We start from the raw sequence: 22430 nt of genomic DNA, 5'->3' as shown, positions 1-22430 counted from the left end.
CACCACTTCCGGCTTTTTTCTTTTTGCTTATGTGGTGCTGAGGAATCGAACCCAGGGCCTCAGGCATGCAAGGCAAGTGCTCTACCACTGAGCCAATTTCCTAGCCCCCCATAAATAATTTCTCTTAAGCAGTGGTTATGTCTGCCCACAAATACTTAGACAAGTTAATTCTTGTACCTTTAAAAATGTTTGAATTTTCGACGGTAACATTTTCTGACCATACTGTACAGTTTTGAAGCTTTCTCTACCTTATAATGACAGCTTCTTATGTAAGTAATAACTTACTTTCTGCAGTACATGGCACAATTCTTTTCAGGTTCTTTTTACATATGGGATGTTTTACGAAGGTGTTCTTATTACCACATTGTGTTTTTCTGTTACCTTTTACCTGGTAATGTACCATCCACAAGGAGAGTAAATTAGTTTGAATTTTCCATTGAGGATGGGGGAAATTTACTGTCCTTATGTTGATAATATTAGATGTTTGTCAATTAATTTTATATTCACTCCCTCAATTATACTCAGCCCTTAGTCTTTGCCTGACTTCCAGCACTCATGCCTTACATCTACACACAGCTTGATGCCTAGGCTGTAATTTGATTTATTGTACTTTAGGCACAGAGCTGCCCTTAGCCATTTTACCTTTGAGATTTGAAATCAATTTAGGATTCTATCATTTTCATTCATTTTAGGCTTTCTATTTCTGGAACTCAGTTTCTTTATTCTGTGAGGTAAATGGTTTAAGTGTGAAATAAAATGAATGCTACAGTTCATAATGTATTTGAAATGCTTCTACTTTGTTAATGCTAACATTTAATAAATATTATGATGTAAAATCCATTTAGATTAAAATTTTTGATGATTCTGAAAGATTGCTATAAAGAGCAAAATGAAACAAAGGCAAAGCCTATATTTTATATTTTCCATTAATTCATTTTAAAGAGGTTGAAGTAATTATATATATTTTCCTTCCCTCCTTCCTTCTTTCCTTTTTTTCTCCCTTTCTCCCTTCCTTCCTCCATCCTTTCATGACTCCATGCCCTCTTTTCTCCTTTATTCCCTCCATTTGCTGGTACCAGGGTTTGAACTCAATGTCATGTATTCACTCAACTCTCCTGAGATCAGCTGTCATTCTACCACTTGAGACATGCCTCCATCCAAGAGTTTTGCTTGTTATTTTGGAGATGGAAACTTTTCTTCCTGGGATGGCTATGAACATCAGTTCTTCAGATCTCAACCTTTCAAATAGGTAGGATTATTGGTTCTTCTCAAGTAGTTAAAATAATTTATACTTAATTCATTCTCTTTTAGCATTGTCCTTCTGCTGAGCCAAAAACAGACACTTGAAGAACTGAAACAATCAGTCCAGCAGCTAAAATGCACTGAAGCAAAGTTTACAGCACAGAAAGAACTACTTGAACAAAAAGTACAAGAAAATGATGGAAAAGAGCCACCTCCTGTAATAAATTATGAAGAAGATGCACGATCCGTTACATCTATGGTAAGCTAATCCACTGAGAAACCTTAAAGGGTTATATCTAGGTAGTAAGTGAACACAAAAATTAACTCTGATTTGCTATAACAAATTATTACTCTTGTTATGCAGGTCCTATTAAACTTATTAGTAAATGTAGAATAGACTTATCAGTCACTTCAGGTCACCTGGAGAGTATTTCAGAAACCATTTGTAGAGTCAGAGAAATAAGGTTCTTCTCTTGCCTTTAGAATTGTAAAAAGAAAGACTGCAATTGTTTTTATTCCTGGGAGACAGCAGGAAGGTAGGGTGTTATTCTTAAGATGGAAGTAAGAAATAAGGAGAAAGTTGTTATTAAGAGCAAATTTTTTTTTCTCAGATTGGTGGTATGTTTATTGTATCATACACAACATTGATTTAGTTTTAAAATGATTCTTTGCACATAAATATGATCCTTAATACATTCAACTTCACCAACTTGAAATTAAATTCAGTTTATATAGTTTTATTAAATGTTTAAGAATATCTAGTATAAACCAATCCTTCCTCCCTCCTTTTCTCCTTATTTCCCTTTCCTTCTTTCCCTATTTCTTTCCTACCTTCCTTTTCCCTTTCCCTCCCTCATTCCCTTACTCCCTCTTTCCAGCCCTCCTTTCCTCCCTTTTTTCTTTTATTAGTTCTTAACTAAGGGGAATTTTGCTCAACAGGGAACATTTGGCAGAATCTCTAGATACATTTTTTGGGGAGGGAGCAAGTGGAGGAGGCTGGATTATCTGGTAAACTGTACTGGACAGAATAGCTCCTGCATTTACACCACCAACAAAAAATTATTGAGCTCCAATGTTAGTAGTCATATGGTTGAAAATATCCTAAGGTATATATTTGGAGAGTTGGTTGTACTCAATAGATAGAACAATTATATTTAACACATTTATAGTTGATATTTTAGTAATTTCTAGTTTATGTGTTTCTAAATAATATGATTGTTAGATTCTTTTGCATCCATAGAATTAAGGACCATATTTGATACTGCAATAACTGTGGAAAATATATGAAGTATTTAAAAATGTTGTGGTTAACATTAGTTTTGTTATAGGGAACTATAGTAGTATGCACATTGATTGAATTTTGTACTTCCTTGCTTTCTAGTACTATTCTACCTAGAAAGCTCTTAATCAATGAAAAGATTCCTGTTGGAGATTCTTACTCTTCCTTATAGCTATCTGGAAAATGTGATTTTTTTGGAGGAGCATTTCAAGTTTTTTTTTTCCTTTTACTTGGTTTTTCAATACCTTAAATCTTTGGTTTTCAGTGTGTTTTATATGTTCTCCCTATGTGGTTGTGCAGTTTACTAGTTAGGTAATTTGCTTGACTTAGTGGCATATTGGTTAAAATTTGATAGTTTATTTTAAATAATTATGTGTACATATAAATCATGTTAGTATTGTTATGATAGAGTAAGAAGTTGGTTCATATTGTTAGATGTTATCTGTTAGATACTATTTGCTCAAGTTGTTAGATGCTATGGATAACTGAATTAGTATATAACCTTCATAGTTGAAATATAATAGTTTGTTCTTATTTTATGAAGATTAGTAATCATTTAGAATTCAGCCTTTAGTGCTTTTTTCTTTTTTTAATATGTTTTTATTGTAAAAATACTGTACAGAGGGGTTACAGTTACATGTGTAAGGTAAGGAATACATTGTTACCTCCACCTTTATTTTTTCCTTATCATCCTCCCCGCCCTTCCCCTCCCCCCTCAGTTGTAAAGTTGTTTCAACATAGTGTCTTGTACATCTCATTGTTACAATGGATCAGCCTGTATCCTTATTTCAACATTTTGTTATTTCTCTTCCCCTCTCCAAATTAGAAAAATGTAGATACAAGGTGCAGGGTACTGACATCAAATACAGTGAAAATGGGTTATACAGTGGGGGAAGAACATACAAGAGAAACAAAAAAATCATTTAGTACATTTTAAATATGTTAAAAACAATAGCAAGGGGGGTCAGCTCTTCAGCTCAAGGCTAGCACTCTACCACTTGAGCCATAGTACCACTTCTGACTTTTTTCTTTTTGCTTATGTGGTGCTGAGGAATCGAACTCAGGGCCTCATGCATGCAAGGCAAGCGCTCTACCACTGAGCCACCTTCCCAGACCATAACTAACTTTCTTGATAGTGAAATGTGTGTTAGAAAAGTTTCAATTATGCATGTGGTACAATATAAAAGTTGAACTGCTGATGGGCTGAGAAGGTGGCTCAGTGGTAGAGTGCTTGCCTTGCATGCATAAGGCCCTGGGTTCGATTCCTCAGCACCACATAAGCAGAAATTCAGAAGTGGTGCTGTGGCTCAAGTGGTAGAGTACTAGCCTTGAGCTGAAGAGCTGAGGGACAGCGCCCAGGTCCAGAGTTCAGGCCCCAGGACTGGACCCCCCAAAAATATCCCCAAAACAATAGCAAGCAAGAAAAAAACCCCACTTGTATCTCTACCTTGGGGTTCATTTCACTTAATATTATCTCTTTAATACTATTGAAGAAAAACTTTCCCACCAAATGAATGGAATTAACAATTTTTCAGAAAATGTATAAATAACTTTAAGAGAACAGACTGCTTTTGACACCTTCAGACTCTTGTACTTATTTATTAGATAGTGACAATACCTTGTTTATCATCTCAGGAAACTGAGGCAGGAGGATTACAAATTGGAGGCTAGCCTGATGTGCGTATTAATATACTGCCTCAAAAAAAAATCTAGTAAGACTTTAAGGGTGAAATTTATTGATTTACAAAGGAATGTTGTAGTATAAGTAGTTTAATAAATTAATGTTTTATAATACTATATGCATTGCTTTAACTAATTAATGTTTTATAAATCAGACAAGGAATCCCACTATCTCAATCCATCTCTATGATTTATAGTATATTTTATGAAGAGAGTAGAAATGTATATGCAGAAAGAGAGAGTGCATAGCACTCAGCACTTAATCCTTTCTCACTAATCTTAAGGAGATCTTGGCATATGTCAATATTTTAAAATAATATTTAGAATACAACTTTTTAGTTTACTTGAAAACAAAATATTAAAGCTTATGATTTTGTCCCTGACAATTTTTTGAAACAATCTTGTAATTTTTATTATAGAGGTGATGTATAAAGGGGTTATCATTTCACAAGTCAAGTAATGAGTGTATTTCTGTTCAGACAATGTCACCTCTTCCTTTAAATGACAATTTAAGCCTAGAATTAACACAAGCAGCTTTTATTGTTATTTCCTCTTCATAAACACTTAGACTTCAAAAAAGAAATATGGGTGAATATCAGAATTGGAAGAATTCAAAGTATATCATAGAAAATGCACAAAAATGATTAAAATCTGACCTAAATATTGTTTAGTAATAGGAAAGAAAACGAACTATTGCACATTATTCTTGTTAATGGCAGTGTTGCTCCAAATGTGGACTCTTTAGTGGAGACTGCCTCTGTGGAAGAATACTTTAAAGAACTGTGTCTTTGGCTATACATTTATTTCATATAAAGATCCAAGGTGCTTCACATGTATCTTCAGCTGAGTATTGTGTACTTTAGCTCTACGGTACCATGACATTGTTCTTTCATTGGTTTATGAAATTCTAAAAAAGTACTTAGGAAAACTATAATGTAATCATCTTAGGATGATTGTTTTTCCAATATTGACTTTTTTCACTTAGGTATACTTATTATTAAAATAGAGAAAAATGATAATATTAACTGTTACACAATAAGTCTATGTTGTATTTTATTTATTCATTCAAGTAATATTTATGAATTCCTATTATGTGCCAAGCATATGTTGATGAGATACATAAGTGAATAAAATGTATAAACTTCTCTCTTAGAGGTTATTAATATTATGGTGACTGGCATTTAATAAGTAATTAAATCGTATTCTGTTGGAAGAGGAAAAGTTTGAAGGAATAAAAGTGTCAGAGTAATGGACTAGGGGTCTAGTGTGTTAGAAGTTGGGACGTAATTTTAAAACCAGTCTAGTGAAGCAACACTGAGAAGACTTTATTTGAACATGACACTTAAAACAGTGAGCTACCAAGCCATTGGATTTCTGGGCAGAGCTGTGCAGCCATAAGGGGAATCCATTGCAAAGACTAAACTTAGAGCCATATCTGGGCTGTCCAAAGTCCACCACTGAGGCCTGAGTGGAGGACAAGTGTATAGAGACAAAAGAAGAATAGACCTTAGTTACAGATTATAGTTTTTCTTTGAGTGAAACTAGGAGCTGTTGGTTTGAGGATTATAATAGAAGGAAGGCATGGTATAACTTAGGACTTAAGTGGATCACTCTTGTGATTTTGTTGAGAAAGTTTTGAAGGGGATCTCAGATAGAAAAATGAGACTTGTATTGATGATCCAGATGATAGAAGATGAAGGTCTGCTTTATACTCTTTATTTCCTTCCGAAGTATAATTATAGAGTCTACTAATATACTTTTCTACAGGGATAAATTATTCTTGAAACCCTGATCAACAAGATGTGAAATCTGATTATAGAGTACTGGATGAGACTAAATTAAATTGAACTTTGGCAGTACTTTGTTAGAAGAAATAAGCACTAATATATGTCTTCAGTACATCTGGAAGCCATTATTATTTTAAAGGGGAAAGTATAGTGATAATTTGTGGAAACCATACCTAATTGTGTTAGCAATATTTATTCTGCTGAGCTGGTAGTAGTACTGGTCTAAGAGTTTTATCATACTGATTTGATCAATTAAATTAGATAGATTTTATTTCCCATTATATAGGTTCTGCTAGTTTGTAGGAGCTTAAAAAAGCATGCTAAGGAAGCATGAAATCTAGAATTTGGAGTGTGTTGGGTTAAACCAAAAGAAACAGTGGTATTGATTACAGGAATTTTCTAAGATTTCTTTTTATTGTGAAAATACTGTACAGAGGGGTTACAATTACATGGGCAAGATAATGAGTACATTTCTTATCAAGCATTGTAGCCTCCTCCTTTGTTTTCCCTTCCCATCCCTTCCCATCCTCCCCCCCACCCCCACCCAATCCTCCTCCCCCGCCCCCACCAAAGTTGTAAAGTTCGTTTTTGACATAATGACTTGTACATCTCATTGTTGCAATGGGTCCACCTGTATCCCTATTTAAAGGATTTGTTTTTTCCCTTCCCTTCCACAAATTATACTGACATCAAATACAGTGAAAGCAGGGGTTATACCGTGGGGGAGGGACATACAAAGCAACAAAGAAATAATCTTATAAATGTGTTAGAAACAATTGTATGAAAGACAAAAACATTTGAATACATATCATGTCCAAGCGAGGAAATGTTACATGAAATGTAGTCACTGAATATATTATCCTAACCCTTTTGCAAAAGCCTTCTGAAGACATCATGTGACATGGAACCTATTTTGGGGGTGCTGATTTGGAAGGTAAATCCTATCTCATAGAATTGTGATAATTCTGGATTAAATGTGCTGATAATGCTGTAGGCATTGTTGAGTTCTTTAAATTCTTGTAAGCCTAAGGTTTATTTTATATAATATTTCAATTCTATCTCTTGAGAGAAGAAGTATCTGTTTTCAGAGGCAAGTTAGGAGAGTGAATTCTGTTGGCCTCCCTTGGACAATGATGGAAACACCAGAAATTTTGTAAGCCCTGAATAAATAATAGCTGCTGAATTTACTGTTTTTCTCCAGTACTGAGATTTAAATTTAGGTCCTTGTTTTTATTCAGTATCAGTTGAATTGAGGAATTGGACTTCCTTTCCACTCCAGAATTCTATTTTCCTTTTTACTCTAGAATTCTATTTTCACTCGAATTTATTTCATAATAACATATACTTTAGACCAAGTACAATCGTTTTCAATGAAAGAATCTCCTTTAGATGTCAAATACATCTAGAATCGGAGGTACCATATAATGAGGTTCTACATTTAAAATATTTAGCTATTCTAGAAGATAATTGTCTTTACTTTTGTGAAATTGCACATTTTGTTTAAGCCTTTCTAGACTAGCATATATTATCTCTGATAATGAACTAGTTTTGCTTAGTTGAACAACAGTAGCAATAAATGTCTGTTTTGTAGCATTTGTAATATTTTCTACCAAAATAGCCAATTTGTTAAAAATTGTCATTATGACTCAGTTGTAATCTATTTTACAGTAGTGTCTGCTATTTCAGTTTTATTCCTAGAACACTGAAATGGACTAGAATCATTCAAAGCATCATATAGTCAGTGTCATTAGAGTTTCAGTTGTTTTCACCATGAGGTACATTTTCTGCTTTTGCTATAATGATGGAGATTTTATTTCTTATCATTCTGGATCTTGGATTCTGGAGAAATCCAGGATTTAGGGTCCACAAACACTTTCTCAGTGTCATATCCTGGTGGAAGCTGGAAAGGAAAGAGAACTAGCAAGAGAAAGAAGAGAGAGTGGCAGTACGAGAGAGAGAGAGAGAGAGATTGAGAGAGAGAGGAGAGAGGGAGAACAGAGGGAGGAGAGAGTGATAGAGAGGGAGATATGGAGAAAGATATTTGGAGAGAGGAATGGAGAGAGAAAGAAAAAAGGCAAAACCTGAGCCCAGTCTTTTATCAGAAGCCCTCTCCTAGAATAACAGCATTAAGAGCACAAAAGCTCAATGGCTATGTGCATATGATCATATAAACTAATACTTATCAAAATGAACTCCAGGAAATGGAAACAGGTTTTTAAAATTCTCTTTGTTTTGGTTTCTGTGTTCTTTGTCTGTTGTCTTGTTTGTTTATCTGTCTTAGGGAGAAAAAGGGGGGGCCACAGAAAGGGTGGGACAAAGTGTGAACAAATGCAGCAGTGATACTCCCTGGATATTCTGTTGAAAGGGAACTGTATACCTTGTGAGTGGGGAAGGGAGGGAGAAACTGGGAGAGAGGCATAGGGTGACACTGTTCAAAAGAAATGTACTCATTACCTGCCTGTGTAACTGTCACCCCTCAGTACAGCACCTTTGCATTTCCTTTCTTTTCATACCTAACATAAATGTTCATTTTAAGCTTTACTCACCAAATGACCATGCTCTGAGGAACGTTCCAGATTAAGAAACTGAGCTGTGTTGTCTCTGCTCTGTAACTGTAATCAGGTTCTTTTACCTTTCCAAGTTTGCCTTTCTGTATGGGCACGAAATGAATACCTATCTTGTTTGTCTTGCTCAATTTCTTTGGCACTGAAATGAAATGTTTGTAAGTGTATTGTGTATATTATAAAATACTGTAAAACATGAGATTCTTTTTTTCTAAATGTATCATAGTTCATATATAATCTAGTTAATATGTCTTCACTGAAATCTTAAGTGAACAATAGATTTTTATGTAGTACCATCTTAGGTTTCTTTGATTAAGAAAGAGCCTTAGTGAATCTCTCTGAGTATGTTCACATACATGCATGTGGGTTAGTGTTCCTTCCTCAGTCCCCCATTCTCTTTCTCAGAAATGACCTAGCATATGATTAGAAGCACAGTGTGAATGATTTGTCTCCTGTTCTTTTTACACAAGTGGTTGAAATGTAATATCCTGCTTTTTAAATTTACTGTGTTTTTTGATATCACTTTATCATAATTGCCATTATTCTTTTTTATTTATTCATTCAACAAGCAAATCTTAAAGCATCAGTTACTATCCTTTTTTTTTTTTTTTCTGATACTGGGGCTTGAACTTAGGGCCTGGGCACTGTCCCTGAGCCTTTTTGTGCTCAAGACTAGGGCTTTACCACTTGAGCCATAGCACCACTTCTGGCCTTTTAAAGCAATTTATTAGAGATAAGAGTCTCATGGGGACTTTCCTGCTCAGGCTGGCTTGGAACCATGAGCCTCAGATCTCAGCCTCCAGGCACGAGGCACCGGCACCTGGCTATCTTTAGTAAGCAATTAAACTAGGCACTGTAACTAACTGTAACTAAAGTGGTAGAACACTAGCCTTGAGCCAAAAAAAGCTCATGGATGGCACCCAGGCCCTAAATTCAGCCTCGGGACTGGCACCCCCTCAAAAAAAGAAAAGCAATTAAACATGTAGTGCGTCAGATAACGGTAAATTCTATCGGAGGAAATACGGCAATAATGGGAATGTAGGGAGTGTTTTCACAGATGGGTCAAGGTTGCCTTCCTGTGGCTGTAAGTGGCTTCTGTGCTGAGATCTGAAAAGACTAAGGGAATAAATGGTAAGACTTCCTGAGGAAAGAATATTTCCAGCAATGGAAAGGGATGATGTTAGGGCCCAAGGAAAGAGTATATTATCTGTATAGTGAAGCAGCCACAAGGAAAGCTAGTGGGGCTGGAAGACAGCGATGGGGTGAAGTAGTGGGGGGAACAGTGAGTAGTTGCATAATGTAATTTTGTAGATCCTGTGGGAGTGTTTAATGCTAATAACCCTTAGAGAAATATAAAATCATGGAAGATTCTGTGTGAAGAAAGCACAGTTTTACATTGTTTCAAATCTTTTATTTATAGAAAGATAATGTCAATTCAAGGTAATAGTGAGGTGTAGCATTTACATTGCATTAGTTATTCTAGTAATGTAGAGATGAGTTAAAGTGTATGGGAGGAAATGCACAGGTTATATGTAATACTACACCATCCTATTTTAAGGGTTTGAGCAGACATAGATTTTGGTAAGTGTGGGGAGTAGTGGAACTAATCAGTATCCTGTGGATACCTAGGGACAGCTGTATTCAAATTTGTCTTATAAACAATGAATTTCTTAATGTTTTCTCCATAAACTTAACCATAGGTGAACTAGGACTAAAATAATATAATGAAAGGACAGTAGTGATAAAGAAGGGAATATCTGCTACAATTAAAGAAAATAAAAGGAAATTACCACTTGGGATTTCACAAGTGATTATTTGTACTTTGTTATGAGGAGGGTGAAATGAAGGCAGAATAAATGTAGATTTGCTATGGGGTTTGGTGGGGGATATAGCAGAATTTATTGATTTAAAAATCAAAGTTGGCTTCATTTGGATTTATCTTGTATTCATTTATTAAAACATTTCAAAAATTTAGGTGTCTGAAGTAATGGGATACATAATTAGCAACTTTTTTTGGTGGTACTGCTTGCTGTGTTTTGTTTGGAGTGGCTTGAGACCACCATCCTTCCTATGTGCCACCTGAGTAGTTACGATTAGATTATAGGCCTTAGCCACCAGCACCTGACTAAAATTTGGTTTTGAAAGGAACTCTTTTCTTTATATCCACTCCTGTCTCTTTAGCCAAGAATCAAGACAGCAGGAAGAAAAACAAAAGAAACCTATTAAGAAAAACATGAAGAAAGGAAGATAGAAGTGAGAAAGGTAAAAGCCAGGAGAAATAAAGAAAATAGAGAAATATGGGGCAGGTGAAAATGAAAACAAAGAAGAAACCAGGAAGAAAAGGAGGGAACAGGAGAGCATGAGCCCTGAAAGGACTTTTTATTCCTCCTCTCATCTTCCCCCCTCACTTCCAGCATCTTCCTCTTCTCCCCTGTACTCCAGGTTTCCATTGTTATTGACTACCTGTTTGAGAAATTCCATGTTTCTTCTTAAATTGGGATTTATATAACCTAAGAATTTATAGGCAAAAGATATTCATTGTGTTGGTAATTTTTTACTCACATGACTTAAAAGTTGTTGAATCACACCAACTTATAGGTGTCAAAACTTTTGCTTTGTAGTTGAAAAGAGTTAATTTATAGCAATAATTTCTGATTCAGATATTTAGTAAAGTTTATTCTCATGTTTCATTCAAGTTTTAGATCAAGAACCAAATTTAATTTTTTTATGGAATCATTCAATCAACAGTAAATTGAATTATTGTTTCCCAAACACTTCTAATATAATAATCAAATTTTAATGCAATTTTAGATATTTCCCTAATAATTTAGCACCCCAAAAGAGAAATTTGAAAATGTTACAATTTATTACAACATCTTTAGCCATAGATGAGTAAGTATAGACTTGAATTATACATATAATTGCTTAGATTTGCTATTCATGCCAGGATATTTAGATACAGCTATGTTAGCAGTATGCAACTATGAAAAATATCTACGCTTCTTGATGTGAGCCTTTTTAAGTTTTATTACAGTCTGCCATTTATTAGGCCATAGTACAAGTATATTTATTAGAAAAGGAAGTTGCTAGGCAACTCTATCATGTTCACTCATGGTTCACTCATGGATGGATGACATAAGATGAAATTCAGTTCATCAGGAAAACTCTTATTGAGATCTTGTTGTGTCCTCTGTATGCAATAAAATAATATAGACCTTTTCTGTAACCAAAATCAATTTCTTATTATATTTGATTGTTTTCAAGGATTTAACTACTGTATTTATTATAATAAACTTAATTGAGCACAGGATTCCATGTTTTGATCATGTAGTATTTTCTGTTATGATGCAGTGAATATCTTACATCTTTTATTTGTATAATTGTCTCGGTATAATAGAAATGACTTTAGTCAGGAAGATTCTTTGCCAATTTTCTTTGATAATGAAAATCCTGAGGTTTCTCTACATTTGTTTATTATTTCTTATTTTCCGTAGTAATGGAGTTTGAATGTGGGTTTTCCACTTGCTAGGCAGATATGCTCTACTACTTGAGTCTCAGCCCCGTCCCTTTTTACTTTCTTCTTTTACTGGTCCTGGGGTCTGAACTCGAGATCTGTGCTCTATCCAGCACTCCTAACACTTGAGCCAAAGTGCCCCTTGCAGCATTTTATGAATAGGAGATAAGAGTATCATGGACTTTTCTTCCCTGATGGCTCAGGGATCCTCAGATCCTATCCTTCTGAATAGCTAGGATTACAGGTGTGAAGCATCAGCGAGCACCTTTTGAATAATATATAATTTTGCTGGAGCTAGTTTTGGATAGCAGTCTGTCTACCTCATTGAGATTATAAATGGTGTGTGCCACTACACTTAGCTTACTTTTTTGGGCTGTACTAGAGTTTATACACAGGGTATCTCTAGTATTTGAACCATTCTATATTGTTGTTTTAGAGCTGATATACAGCAGGAAATTCCTTTACACATGTCAGGTAATAAGTATATTTCCTTTTCATATTGTGCTATCTGTTCCCTGTCTCATTTCCTCCCTCCCTTCGCCACCCATGAGTTGCATAGTTCATTCAGTTTCATTAATGTGCAGTATGTTCCACTGCTGCACGTTTTCACCCTTATTTCTTCAGATTCTGTGCCCTCCCTCCATCTTCCCACAGACATGCACATGAATACAGCGTATATGAGGGAAAGAATACGGACTTATCAGAAAAAGAAAAAACAATTTTAGAAAAACGTTCTTTGTTTCCATATCTTTAGAGTTGGTTCAGTATATATCTTATTTTACATACACATGAAGAGGCATTTGGATATTACATCTGTGTGATTTTCTCCTAAGACTAGCCTCACATACTCACTGTATGTGAGTATCTAGAATTTTGTGTATTTTGTCATTCCCCATTGTGTTTTAGATCTAACTTCTGCATATCAGGGAGAATATGTTCAGTTTGTCTCTCTGATCTTAACATGATTGGTTCTAGTTCTATCTATTTCCCTGCAAATGACATTATTTTATTCTTTCTAATGATCTAGCCATGTTTTTTTTTGCTGATTTTTTTGGAGACTGTCTCCTGGACATTGTTTGCCCTGACTACCTTTGAATTGTGATCCTCTGGATCTCAGCTCTCTGGCTAGCTAGGATTACAAATGTGAGCCACTAGTACCCAACATTTTAGAAATTGTACTAGAGACTGAATTTAGGACTTGGTGCTTGCTAGGGAGGTTCTCTACCACTTGGGCCGCAGCTCCTGCCCCTTGCCTTCTGTGTAGGCTAGCCTAGAACTATAATCCTCCTCATCTCTGCCTTCCCAATGTTGAGGATTACAGATGTGCCATTTTGTATCCAAGGGTTTCTATTTAAAGAAATGTAAAATAATCTAAAATGCCATATAGCAATGTTGAATTTTTGGATGTTTGCCCATACTGGGGTTTGAATTTAGGGTCTGCCTGCTGTCCCTTGGCTTTTTTTGGTAGGTCGTGGGACTTGAACTCGGAGCCTGGGTGCTATCCCTCAGCTCTTCAGCTCAAGGCGAGTGCTCTACCACCTGAACCACAGCGCCACTTCCAATTTTCTGAGTGGTTTATTAGAGATGAGAGTCTCATGGAGTTTTCCTCCCTGGACAGGCTTTGAAGAGTGATCCTCAGATCTCAGCCTTCTGAATAGCTAGGATTACAGGTGTGAGCCACTGGTGTCCAGCTGTCCCTTAGCTTTTATGCGCAGGCTTGTGAGCCATAGCTCCACTTGCTTCTTATTTAACCTACCAACAGATATTCATAACTAGGTACTTTGTAGCATTTGCTTACAGCATATAATTTATAGAACTCATTTTAATTTAATGGTTGCTCATTATAATTTTCAAGTTGTGCTGTGGAATTAAGCCACAGGTTTCTATTTTGAAAGACGTACCATGCTTTTAAGATGATGGAGTAGTTAGTGCAAGTACTTCAAAGATATTTGGTAGACAGGAATAGAACAAGTAGGTATGTACTAGCCACGCTATGAAAAATTCCTGGTCTTTTGTGCCCCATAGGAATATGAAAGCTCAATTTAACCTTTATCATTCATGATAAAGGTGATTTGAGGGGATGTTGGCTTATTCCCACTTCTCTAAGTCAGAGACTTCCACTTCCTTTTGACTTTATGCTGAGCATCAGTACAGTGTGATTTTGGATTTAGGATAAGAGGGAATGTTGTGGTATCTTTCTAATTTCCATGAGTCTGTCAGCTGATGAGCTGGAGATATCAAAGTGCTGGTGCTGTAAGCTTCAGCCTTGTCACTTTTAGGAAAGGCAGCCTAGTAATGTTCATATGTGGTGAGATCTGAAAATGGGAGGAGAATGTTGATAGCTTTAGGTAAGCAGGATTTTGTTTTAAATGGTCAGTAGAGATGATTTGTATCTCTGGAATTATATAAACCTCATATTGCATGGCTTTTTGCAGTGATTTAGTATTTGTTGTTACAAGCTTGGCTTCATTTGCTCATTTATTTCTTATTCATCAGGTGACTTGTAGTAGTTAAATGAGAATAAAATTTATGATTACATAATATAAAACTAGTACAAGGAAAAATGTAGATAACAGGATATCAACATTGAAGAAAGCAACCTTAATATTCCCACCTGTAATCCTACCTACTTAGGAGGCTGAGATCAGGAATATCACAGTTCAAGGCCTGCCTAGTCAAAAAATTCATGAGAGTTAATTTCAGTTAAAGGAGTTGAGAATGGTGGTGCATGCCCATCACCCCAACCATGATAGATAGTGTAAAATGGGATTGCAGCCTAGCAATGATAGCAGGCAAACAGGGAGGCCCTAACTAAAATAATCAGGGCATAAAAGGACTGGAGTGGTGGTTCAATGGTAGACCACCTGCCGAGCAAATGTGAGGTCCTGAGTTCAAACCTCAGTATCACCAAAAGAAAAACAATAGGAAATAAAGAAAGAAAAAAAGAAGAAAGAAAAAAGGATAAAAGAAAAAGAAGGGGGCTGGGAAGTTGGCTCAGTGGTATAGCGCTTGCCTTGCATGCCTGAGGCCCTGGGTTCGATTCCTCAGCACCGCATAAGCAAAAAGAAAAAAGCCAGAAGTGGCGCTGTGGCTCAAGTGGTAGAGTGCTAGGAGGGACAGCGCCCAGGCCCAGAGTTCAGGCCCCACGACTGGACTCCAAAAAAGAAAAAAAGAAAAAGAAAACTCAGGCAGGAAAACTTAGCTATCATCTATCTGTCCATCATCTATCTATCTATATCTATCTATCTCCCTCCTTCCCTCCATTCTTCCCTCCCCTTTCCCTCTTTTCCTCCTTGCCTCCAGGCTCTTACACATGCGAGGCAAGTACTGCTCTGACTGAGTTACATCCCTGGCCTGCATGGTGATATAGTTAGTGACTGTACATCCTAGAGCTATTACTTTATCCCTAAGTTTCCTGGAAAGAGAGATATGTAGCAGTCTTGCTGAAAGAAAATATGTCACACAGTAGGGAAAGCAAAGCTTTTCTTCTCATTTAGTTGTGATAATTTTCTCTTACTGGAGCTGAAGGTACTGGCTTTTGTGGTGATCGTACCCTTGAGAAGGTCACTGGGGGTAATGCAGGAAGGATATTCATAAGATCAACTCTTGCGGACTCTGGATCCTTCAGTGGAACTGGAGACTATAAGAATGTAACTATAAATTAATTTAATTGTAAAGTACAGTCTATATTTAGACTAATGGAGAACTGATGATCATGTTTGTATAAATTACTTTTTAAGCCAAGCATGGTTAGCACTTGGCTGAAATCGCGTCTATGTGGGAGGACTTGTGAGTTCAAGGCCAGACTAGACACCTTGGCAAGACCCTGTCTCAAAAACAAAAATATTAAAAAAAATTGCCATTTACTTAGCTGAAGTTTGAATGTCAATGGAGAATTGCATATTGTCCATACATTTTTGAAGATAGATCTGAAAGATTAGATGTATGTATTAGTTTTTTAGCTGATTTTTTTTAAATTGAAGGCCTATATTTTCTTTGAAACTTACTAGAAATAAAAGTAATAAAGTAATTTTTATGTAATAAGAGTAATTTTTATGTTTGTGGAAATACTGTTTTTGAAATTTTTTATCTTGTTAGGATTAAAGGTATTATTGATTATTGAGGAGGAAATATACTTACTGTCTTCACAGTATGTTTTTATCAATATCTCATTATTTCTATGTGGCTTTATATGCTTTTTATGTGGATCTTAAAGATCAGAAAAGTGTGATGAAAATATTGTTACTATATGAAACATTTCATTTTAGAGGGAGGGTTTTTCTGAAAAAAATTATTTGGTATTTATTGCAACTAAAATTTAAATTTACCCTCCAAATATTTGTTTTGAGAATCAGTTAATTTGACTATTAACATGCATAGCACAAAGCTTCATATGTTAGGTGGTGTGGTGTCAGTATTAGTTAAGAAATGTTACTAAAGGAAAAGAGCTGATCCTTCGTTACTGTTTACTATGTGCTATACAGTATGCTAGATTTAGAACACAATTTTATCACTGTCTTCTTGAAGTGTTATAATTCAGATTAGAACATCTGAAACTGAGATTAAGAAATTTGATTACATCACAGTTCTTCAAACTCAAAATTTTCTGGCACAAGCCAATTTCAGTGGCTCATGCCTGTATTTCAGCTGCTTCAGAGGGGCAGATTGGAAGGATTATGGTTTCAGGTTGGCCCTGGCTTAAAAAAAAAGTAAATTGAGATTGATCTCAGCAGAAAAAACCAGATACAGTCTGCCATCCCAGTTATATGGGAACATGATTAGGAGAATCATGGTCCAGTTGGCCCTAGACAAACACAAGAAACACTAACTCAAATAATCAAAGCAAAAGGGGCTGGATATGTGGCTCAGGTGACAGGATGCCTGCCTATCAAATATGAGGTCCTAAATTGAAACCTCAGGAACACAAACATAAATAAACGGATAAATAGATAAATAAATGGAAAGAGAAGAAAAGAAAAAGAAAAAAAATTCTGATAGTCAAGTTTATATTTTATCCCAGAATTGTTGCTTGGTTGCTTGATTGTTACACCAGATCTCTGGTCAGAGGCCATGTAGTTCAAATCCTCTATGCTACTATCATATAACCTTAGGAAAAGTTATAAAATTTCTCTGAGATTTAATTTCTTTTTTTTTTTTAAAGAAATGTATTCTTTTTTTTTTCTTTTCCTTTTCTTTTTTGTTGGTCATGGGGCTTGAACTCTGGGCCTGCGTGCTGTCCTTGAGCTCTTCAGCTCAAGGCAAGTGCTCTACCACTTGAGCCACAGCACTACTTCCTGAAATTTAATTTATTAATAATATAAATTACCAACTCCTAGAGACTGTATCAATACATTGTTTGTGGATGGTGCTGATATTTGAATTCAGGTTTTCTGTGCAGGCTTTCTACCACTTGAGCCATGTTCCTAGTCCCTGGTCTGTTTTTAGGTTTGTGTGTTCTCTTTAGGAAATGCCACTCTTCCCCCATCTCATCCTCCATTTATTTTTGAGTTAGGGTTTCATGATTATTTTGCCCAGGGCTAGCTTCAGAAGGCAGTCCTACCTGTACCTTCCATATTGCTGAGATTAGAGATATTGCCTGCTTTTGTTTATTGACATGAGGTCTCATTAATCTTTGGGCTGAGGCTGGTGTTGAACTGTGATGTTACTGATTTTTGCCTCCCTAAAAGCTTTAATTACAGATGTGTGCCACCTTGCCACCTTCAAAAGACAATTCTTTTGCACATTGAATGAATAATGTTTATAAAAAATGTTTGGCATTGGGCTTCAAGGCCTGGCTCAGTTGGTAGAACAGAATGAACAGAAGCATCAAGTACCCAAGTTCTAATTCTAGTCTTGGACCTAAAAACAAATGTTTAACACACTGCCTAGCATGTAGCTAAGCTCAGTAAATGGTAGTTATAGAGAAAGAAAATGTTATCATGGTGTCTTCTGTGTGCTTTTTGCTATTTTTATGATGGATACTACTTTCCATTTAAAAAATGTTTTCATTCTTTCATTCTCTTTCTCTCCTCTCTCTCTCTCTCTCTCTGTCTGTCTCTGTCTGTCTGTCTCTCTCTCTCCCTCCCTTGATCTCCCTTGGCTTGCTTGCTTGGCTGGTGCTATACTACTTGAGATTCTCTTTAGCCTTGGATTTTTTTTTTCTGGTTACTTTGGAGATGAAGTCTGTAGGACTTTCCTGCCCTGGCTGGCTTCAAATCTAGGTCCTCTAGTTCTCAGCCTCTTGAGGAGATAAGCTTTTCAGGCATGAGCCACTGGCACTCAGCTTTACTTCTTTAATAGTGTTAATACTGAAAATTAAGAAATTACCAGCAGGTGGAGCTCAGTGTCAGAAAAATGAAATTTCTGAAATCAAATCATTTTGTCACCTTACATTTAAAAAATGAAATTAGATAAATATGTACAGTTTTGAAATTTATCTTAGAAGGTTTTCTGTTTTTATCATTCCTGCTACAAGCTTTTACCCTGTAATATAACCTTGGATGTTTATATAAAAACACTGTCAAAATAATGCTTTATTCTTATTTTAAATTCCTTGTTATATCTGGTATCATATGTAAGGTACAATATTTAACTTTCATGAATAAGGCACTTATAATGAGAATTTATAAAGATTAACTTAGAACTTGATTATTTAATTTAGTCATTGGGATAATAATCTTACATTTAACTTGTTGAAACTCTTAAATCCACAACTCAACCTCCTTATGCCATTACCTATCCCCTTTGACTACCTGTTCAAGCCAAAATCCTGGGAGTCACTTTATGCTGACTCTTTTGTTCAAGTCTCACAAATTCTCTTGCTATGACCTCCAAAAGATATGCTAAACCTAGCTAGGGACTGGTGGCTCATGCCTGTAATCCTAGCTACTCAGGAGGCTGAGATCTGAGGATTGCAGTTTGAAGCCAGCTGGAGTAGGAAAGTACATGAGACTCCCTCCCCCTCTCCCAGGGAGGCTTGACCCTGGGTGATGTCCCTGAGCTTCTTATGCTCAAGGCTAGCACTTTACCACTTGAGCCACAGCACCACTTCCAGCATTTTCTGAGTAATTAATTGAAGATGAGAGTCTCATGAACTTTCCTGCTCAACCTGGCTTTGAACCATGACCCTCAGCTCTCAGTTTCCTGAGTAGCTATAGCTAGGATTACAGGCCACCAGAGCCGAGTTTACCATGAGACTCTTATCACCAATAACTACTCATAAGAAACTGGAAGTGGTGCTGTGGCTCAAGTGGTAGAGCACTAGCTTTGAGCTCAAAGAGGTTTGGGGGCAATACTTAGGCCCTGCGTTCAAGTCCCAGGACTGGCAAAAAAAAATCTATATCTATCTATCTATCTATCTATCTATCTATCTATCTATCTATCTATCTATCTATCTCCTAAATCTGATCTCTTGTCAGCATCCTTACTGTGATCATCCTAATGAAACTCACCAGAAATCACCAAATATAACTTATGAACTACCTTAGCCAATCTACTCTCTTCTTAGAGTTATTTCAGTGTGTAAATGAGCATATCTATATATCTTCTCCATCCATCCATCTGTACACACACACACACACACACACACACACTTCTCTTGCCTGTGAATCCTCCCAATATTATCTATATAACTAGAATAAAATTCAGGGGCTGGGAAGGTGGTTCAGTGGTAGAGTGCTTGCCTTGCATCCATGAGGCCCTGGGTTCAATTCCTCAGCCAGAAGTGGGGTTGAGGTTCAAGTGGTAGAGCGCTAGACTTGAGCTGAAGATCTGAGAGACAGAGGCCAGGCTGAGTTCAGGCCCCATGACTGACCAAAAAAAAAAAAAATCAGACTATTTGCTGTAGCCTGAAGTTCACCACCTTGGCCCTGAATACTGTGCTGCATGAGTGCCTTCCATGACGTCCTACCACCCCTCAAGGATGACCCTCCAGCTTTCTCCTATTGTCTTTTGAGCCCACCAAACCTCTTCTCATCTCCAGGCTTAAATACTCTTGCTTAGTTCTTCATGTTACTAACAGCTTTCTTTTCATTATTTCAGATCAAATGATACATTTCGACATATCTCTCTGTAGCTTTTCTACCTACTACTGTCATTATCACTTAATTATTTTTATTATTTTATGTAAACATTGATTTTGAGTATCTGTAGTATTGCCTTAACCATGACTTCTATGATTATAATTTTGTTGGCTAACATTAATTGTATGTTAGGTTACTTCTAAACATTTCCATGCATTAAATATGAATATTTATACTTATAAATACATTATCTTATTGAATTATGGTATTTGTTTAGATTTGTGTATTTAGGTATTTGTGTTTTTATTGTCTATTTTCTTTCTCCATAGCCCTTGCTTACTCCCCTAATTGGCTCCAAGAAGACAGGTGCATTCATTATATTTACTATTTTTTTATACTTTGAGTAGTACTACCTACATGGAGGATGATCAGTAAATAAATATTTTTGAATATTGGATATGCTGTCGAATTCACAATAGCACACAGTGTCATAAAATATTTATATAAAATATTTTTCTGGGGAAAGGGAAACATTTTCAGTGAAAGAAATATGCCTAACTGAAAATTCCTAGAATCTTTTTCTGTGAAGGTATAGTAGGTCTTAGAATAAAATTTTGGCATGGATTAGTCCATGTTAAATTAACATTGAAATAGGAAATCAATTTTAGTATGGCTGAAAACCAGGTTTAAAATCAGAATAAAAGCTTAGGGAAAATATGTATTTATTAAAGTAAGAGTGTGAAGATCAAGATCAATTGTGCCTCAAGAACAATTAATGATCAAAGTCCCATGTGGAGGTTTAGCTCAGTAGTATGGCACTGGCCTACAAATGTAAAACTTTTGGTTTGATTCCCAGAAATAACAAATAACTTCCATATTTGAATGTACATGCATTTATTTAGGTATATGTAATTTATATATATATATATAGTTTATGTTATATTACATATATGGCTATATGTATGTATACATGCATACATATATACATATATATGCACTTACAAACAGTGACATTGTAATGTCTAGTATAGGTGAATCTGAGAATTGAGTATATTATTTTTTCAAAGATCAATTAAGTTTGAGATCTCTTCAAAGATTAATTAGAGGTTTACTCTTTGACAGTGGATATTCACTTAATTTATGAATAGTTCTCCTGTTCACTTAAAAAAAAGCCAACATTTAATAATAAAGCAGTATCAGTCACTTTAATTAAGAACTGACTGATACTCTTCCAAGCCAACAGGAGGAGATTCTAGGAAATCGGAGATCCTGGTCTGCACCCCTTCTAGTTTGCTTTCCTCTCAGACAGTGGACAGATTGTCTTCTGTGGATACCTTGTAGCTGTAGCTAAGATTTGAGATGGAGGAGAAAAGCACATGTTCGCAATGAGAAGGTGAGCAGGAATCTGATTCTGAATTGGAGTCCGTAGAAATTGTGCATTCATGTTCCACCCTGAGGCCCCTCATCACGAGGCTGCCAACATCAGGTAAGGGAGGCTACTTCAGGCAAACCTTAGCCTTGGCCCAGCCATTACCTTAGAGTCCAGAAAACCATTTGGTTTACATTATTCTTCAGATGAGAAGAATAATTTTTTCCTGACTTAAGATTCTGCCAAGCCAAGACTATTAAAAAAAAAAACTAGAAAGGAGGTTTTGTTTATTTGTATTTCATTTGTTTCTTCACTTACTTCTTAGATTTGAGGAGGGACAAAGGCCTGTTTTGCCTGTCCATAGGAAGGTGAAGAGTACAGTTTTGAAGAGAAATATTGCTACACTTTGTAAGGGATTTAAGATTCTAGGCATCTAATTTTCAATATCTTTATTACTTTGTGAGCTCAATTAAATCTCTTGTTTTCAATTCTGTAACCATAGGAAAGTAGTCATATTTTTCTTGAACATAGTTATTAAGTAATTAGTGACAGTAACTGATAAAGCTTTTCATTACAAAACATAACTGCCTAGTTCAATGGTAATTTTATAAAGAGTTCTTATGGCTTAATTTAGTAACCTGGATGTATTAATCCTTAATCTTTTAATTTATAACATATAATTTCCTTGAATAACAAAAATAGAGCCCTGTCTTTAGGGTTAGTAAAGTGTTTATGTGTTATTTATTAGCTTAACCTCAACCAGAGTGCATTCTCCAATTAAATCCCCTGTATTTTAGGATGTTATGTTCTTCCAGATTGACGATACCAGGAAACACAAACTCTGTGCTTTAAAGAAGAGTGGAAGGGGCTGGGAAGGTGGCTCAGTGGTAGAGTGCTTGCCTTGCATGCATGAGGCCCTAGGTTTGATTCCTCAGCACCACATTAGCAGAAAAAGCTGGAAGTAGCACTGTGGC

General features: G+C 35.9%; 1 protein-coding gene across 1 annotated transcript in view; it reads left to right on the top strand.

The window, feature by feature from the left end:
- The window catches only part of Fer (fer (fps/fes related) tyrosine kinase), a 356813-nt gene that overhangs the window by 72959 nt on the left and 261424 nt on the right, over positions 1-22430 (top strand). The window contains exon 8 of the mRNA XM_013020434.1: positions 1312-1501. Coding sequence (XP_012875888.1) covers positions 1312-1501 — 190 coding nt within the window. The remainder of the gene's footprint in view (positions 1-1311; positions 1502-22430) is intronic.

Source organism: Dipodomys ordii, unplaced genomic scaffold, assembly GCF_000151885.1.
Source record: "Dipodomys ordii isolate 6190 unplaced genomic scaffold, Dord_2.0 Scaffold50, whole genome shotgun sequence".
Taxonomy (NCBI): domain Eukaryota; kingdom Metazoa; phylum Chordata; class Mammalia; order Rodentia; family Heteromyidae; genus Dipodomys; species Dipodomys ordii.
Note: the sequence above shows the minus strand (reverse complement) of the source record. Positions and strands in the feature narration are given on the sequence as shown.